General features: G+C 40.3%; 1 protein-coding gene across 2 annotated transcripts in view; it reads left to right on the top strand.

Moving 5' to 3' along the window:
* Positions 1 to 5,299, top strand: part of LOC107689050 (rab11 family-interacting protein 1-like) — a 16,804-nt gene extending 11,505 nt beyond the window's left edge. The window contains exons 4-6 of one of the 2 annotated variants that reach the window (XM_016486926.1): positions 897 to 2,198; positions 4,025 to 4,136; positions 4,270 to 5,299. In XM_016486926.1, coding sequence (XP_016342412.1) covers positions 897 to 2,198; positions 4,025 to 4,136; positions 4,270 to 4,476 — 1,621 coding nt within the window. In that variant the 3' untranslated portion in view covers positions 4,477 to 5,299. The remainder of the gene's footprint in view (positions 1 to 896; positions 2,199 to 4,024; positions 4,137 to 4,269) is intronic. The other variant, XM_016486936.1, reaches the window with a different exon arrangement.

Below are 5,299 nucleotides of genomic sequence, written 5' to 3'. Positions count from 1 at the left end.
TGTGTGTGTGTGTGTGTGTGTGTGTGTGTGTGTGTGTGTGTGTGTGTGTGTTGGTATGAGTGCGTGTCTGTACAAGTCCAAAAAAAACATCTGGCATGCAACGCAGTTCTTTTGAAACTATTTCAAGGACTGCACATTAACTTTTTGTTTTTCTCATCATATTTTCTGAAGATGATTATCATACCGAATAAAATGAGTAACCCTTAACCAAATGAAATACCCAAACCTGAATAAAGAGTCTTTCTTGCCATGGTATTGTCTGTTTATTTCTACTGAGATGCATTAATGCTGACAGTTATTTTTAAGGTCTCTAACCCTCATTGTGTTAGCTCTCGTGTGGTACTTGATTGAGGTCTAACCGAGGGGAAGCTGGAGAAATCTGTTTCCCTGGAAAACAGCTGATCAGGCAGTTCCTTTTCTTTGACTCATGCACTTGAGGGCTTCATGAAACAGTTCTGGAATGTGTAGGAGACTGCAGAGCAAATAGCATGATTTGAGGGTGGCTCTTTAAATCTAAACCAGCTATCTCTTCAAGGCTGCAGTTAAAGTAAGGAAGTTTTGTGCGAGTTTCTCTCAGAAATCTTTATTGCTCAAATGTAATAAATGTCCATAAACTTATTCCAAAAAAGTTTGGAATGACATGAGGATGAGTAAATGGTGTCAGAATTGTAATTTTGATGTTAACTATCCCTTTAAAAAGTTTATGGATGTTGATAACATTTGTTCAATAACATGAAAGTAAATGGGGTCAGTTTTAAAGACTTAAAAGTCCCCCTTCAGTGGTTTGGTTGTTGACGAGAGCAAAGTGGCTTTAACTATTTTGCCAATGTATTTCGATATTTAGCAGATGTGTTTAATCAAGTTTAATGTTCACTTTCATTATCCTGCTTCTTCAGTTCTTCTGTTTCTGGAATCTTCTTTTCACAAGCATCTGTGCCAAACACCAACCCATTCTTAGATGACTCCGATGTTCATGGCGGAAACACTGAGAAAGTTGTCCATCTCGGAGACACCGCAGAAAGGTCAGAGAAGAAACGACGTGCCCCAATGCCTCCCCAGAACAAGACGCAGAAGGGAAAACCAGATGTCCCTCCAAAAGCACCAGCGATTCCTGAAGCCACACAAGCTTTTCCGTCTAGAGCATCTGAAGATGATGGAGACTCTGATTCCTGCAGTTTACAAAGGGAGAAACGTCCCGCCCCTTTACCATCAAAGAACAAGCAAGAAGTGCAAAACACGCATGCAGACCAAACTACCACTCCTCTTCATACCGGTGAATGGAGAACTACTAGATTCCAGGAAATAGACCAGACTAATGAAGTGTGCCCGGTTTTGCAAGATGAGTCAAGGACCTCTGATGCAGCCAATTTTGGGAACACCAGTTTATCGCATCTTATCCAGGGTCATCCCAGTAACAGACAAGAAACCAACCCTTTTATATCTACCGAGGTCAAAACAACTAAACACGACAAGGGTCCAGCGCCAAAGCCTTCATTACAGTCAAAATCTTGCAAGACATCTGCATCTGAATCTGAAACAAGCAAGCAAGCAATTAGTAATGTACATTTAACTGAACATGAAACCAGTGCTGCCTCAAACTCTTGCATTGATCAAATAGTTGAGTCGACTGACAAGCTTGATGATCTTCCTGCAGATGAAGAGCCTTCTACCAAACCCGAGCACTCTGAAGACCTTTTCTCAAGAGAAAGTAAACACAAGGATTTACCAGAAAAGTCTAAACTAGACTCCCTTGGAGAAGACATACCTTCAATGTCTGATCCAGTCCTTGGAAAGGTTTTCTATAATGTGAATGATCCCAAGAATGCTGAAAATGTCCTGCTTGAGAGTGGCGTTTCCAAAAAGAAGAGTCGGGCCCCGTTGCCTCCTGCCAAATCAGCATCCAGCCAGCAACCAGAAGCTGCACCGATCTCAACCAGTCAACCCAGCATACAAGATCAAGTCAAGTCATTAACTGTTAATAGTAGCAAGTCAACTTCATGTTTTACCCAATCCCTGTTGAACTCCTCTTCAACATCCAGTCAAGCTCTCGCTCCTTTGAAACTGGAAGCAGGTCATGGGTCAGAGGAACGGTCGCTCCCACAAGCCAGAGTGTCACCTATTGATGTTCAGCCCGTCGCTGAGCAGAAAAATGGGAGTGAAAACGAGAGAACAGGTGATCCTGGCTTCAAACCCTGCAGGTGAGGCCATGCATAGAACTTCTAGAGACCCTTAGAAGTAGTAGCAGATGTTTACGGTAGGTTCCCGTTAGCCATCCTGTGGTATTTCTTGACATTTTTAAAGGTTGTAAAGTTGTAAATAATCTTTGTTGCAGAATCTATTCTCCAAATGTCTCCCCTTTTACCAGTTCTGCTAAAAGGCAAAACCACGACCTGTGTTCACAGCTTAAATAATAAATGCATGGAAGTGTGTCTCAGTGTTTCTGTAGTATGCTAAACCCCAAAGTTTACTTCGGACACGGAAGGTGAAATGTTGAGACAGAAGAGTCCACTAGGTAGTACTGCGAATATGTCGAACTCGTTCATCCGCCGTTGAGTACACTTAGTAGCAGTAGCAAAGTAGCAGATGTTGGCTGTAGGTTCCTGATAAAAATACTCTGAAGTATTCCACTCATTTGACAGTGGTCACACACCATTTCTTAAAAGCATTATAGGCTAAAATAGATTTCTAAAATCATTTGCTTTTGGGAAACACAGGCATGGAAGTTTCTAGCAAAATTGGACACCTTAATTATGAATGATCTGAAAAGTAGGAAAACTTTATTAAACCCATCAACTTGACTCATGAATATTAATTACATGACATAGTATTCACCCATTTTTACAACCTCAGTGGTATCCTGCCCCTGGAGGGCCACTGTCCTGCAGAGTTTGGACGTGACGTGTGGCCAAGTATGGTGTCCCATCCAAGTGCGCACACACACAGCAGTGAGTAGTGAACAAACAAACACACACACACCGTGAACACACACCCAGAGCAGTGGGCAGCCAGTGCTACAGCGCCCGGGGAGCAGTTGGGGGTTCAGTGCCTTGCTCAAGGGTCTCGCCTCAGTCGTTGGTATTGAGGGTGGAGAGAGCTCTGGATATTCGACTCTCTATCCATTAGGCCACAACTCTATCCATTAGGCTCCAACACACCATTTCTTAAAAGCATTATAGGCTTATAGCATTATAGGCTAAAACACATTGGGAAACACAGGCATAGAAGTTTCTAGCAAAATTGGACACTTAATTATCTGGTTAGTTTTTTTTAATTAGGCTTGGGAGGTAAACTCTGCAGAAAGGATTGGCCACCCCTGTCCTGCCTGAATTGTTACTTACTGCTTATGAGATGGATTACCCACAGAACCTTTTGCTTGGTCTTAAAATTCTCATTTGTTTTGGCCAACTGCATTTTTTCTTTGCACTTTAGGCAAGGAACATAAAACTCTTAAAATGTTATGATTATTTCCCAAAAGGTAGGGAGGCATAAGTTACAATGGTTTCTGTGCCACAACTTGTGATCACCAGTTCATGTAACTTATTGCTTGACTGCAAGGTGTGCATATCTGTTTACGTTATTACACTCTGGACCCTAGATTACTCATTGTTGTGACTTTCATGTGACATTCCACATAACTAGCCTTTCTGAAGAACATGGTTTGCAATGGTTTAAACTTTGTCTTTTCAGACTTTCAGATCATATGGTTGGGATGTTTAATTTCCCAGTGTGAACTTTTTATTTTTGCATGAATTCTAAATCCGATAATTGAAAACCACATATATGAACACTTTCATCTTTGAAAATAAAGGCATCAATTTTCACATTTAGCAGTTCCTCCATGTTCTTTGAAATTCAAAAATTCAGGGCAGTATGTATTTATCATCCTTTCTCATTTTTTACAAAGCATGATATCAAAGTTATGCACAAATGTCTTCTGGCAGAGTTCTGCGATTGACTGCTTTGTATTCCACCCCTGCAAACTCAGATCTGCCTGTAAGACTTGCAGCTCTCTTTTTCTTTTCAGACCCCATGCAGTGAAACCCCTGAGCACCACTGACAAGCAGCCAGACCTCCGAGAGACCCATGACGCTTCCAGATCTGCTAAAATTACAGATGACATGCAAGTTAAGATGAAGGTAGCATGAGCAGGGTTTTTTTCTGTTCTACTATTGTGTAGCCATTTACCATGCGTTGAATAGAAATATGGCTGTTTAAGATGTTCTCAGCTGACTTTTAAGCATGCTATTTGTGTTCAACTGTATCTTTCAGGCCCCAGAGGCTAAAGGGACGGGACCGTACTCCCAGCTAACCCATGAAGAACTCATTAACTTGTTGGAAAAGCAGAAGCAGCAGCTTTCTCAGAAGGATGCTAAGATTGGGGAACTAGAGCTTTATATAGACAGTCTTCTGGTCCGTGTCATGGAGGAGAGCCCCAACATCTTAATGTCATTGAGCTTGATGAAGAAGTCATTTTGAGCACTTTTGTAGCAGAGTTTTGAATTTAGTGTGCACTGTAATCACAAATATGGGGTGAACGTCAGTGCATGGTTGTGGGTAAATCACAGAGGTTTTCACTAAATCCAGTAGCTGTAACTGCAGACACTAGGGAGCCGAAGTACACTTGACGTCTCGGGCTGAATGGTGACGAAATGATTTTTTTGTTGTTTGGCTTGCTTCAGATCCACCTAACCATGTGACTTCTTGTACAGTGTGACATGTGACTTCCATGTTTATTCTTGTACATGTTAAAATAAATCATATGTTAAGTATTTTCTCCAAAGGTTTTTACTGTCCACTTTTCCATTTGAATTGCTAATATTCTTTGATTAGTATCATATAAATTATAAATATCATCTATTAAATCGTTTAATGGATCATGCAACCCATATGTTTAATAAGTAAACAAAATGGCGCTACATATATTCTTGAAAAATGTTTTATATAAATTACAAAGCTGTATGATATTTTGTAGACAGATCTCTGTATTGATACGTTGTTTTCTTTTCAATGAAGCACTTTAAAAGAATCAGTTCATCTGTAAATAATGAACATGTGATCATTTGTACTTTGTCTTTTGTCATGTAAGCTGACAGCTTTATTATTCTCTGCTTTTTAAATAAAGAATGTCACAGGCGTGGCTTTATAAAGGGCTGCGTCACACGATTGTGTCTGTGCATTTTTAAGAATACAGGTTAAGCTTTAAATTATTAAAAAAAAAAAAAATAAACAATTGAGGGAATGTCAGATGCTGTAATGGCCCATAACAAATATGTAGGCTGTCTTCACAGGATTCCTGACA

This window comes from Sinocyclocheilus anshuiensis, unplaced genomic scaffold (assembly GCF_001515605.1).
Source record: "Sinocyclocheilus anshuiensis isolate Anshui unplaced genomic scaffold, SAMN03320099.WGS_v1.1 scaffold393, whole genome shotgun sequence".
Taxonomy (NCBI): Eukaryota; Metazoa; Chordata; class Actinopteri; order Cypriniformes; family Cyprinidae; genus Sinocyclocheilus; species Sinocyclocheilus anshuiensis.
Note: the sequence above shows the minus strand (reverse complement) of the source record. Positions and strands in the feature narration are given on the sequence as shown.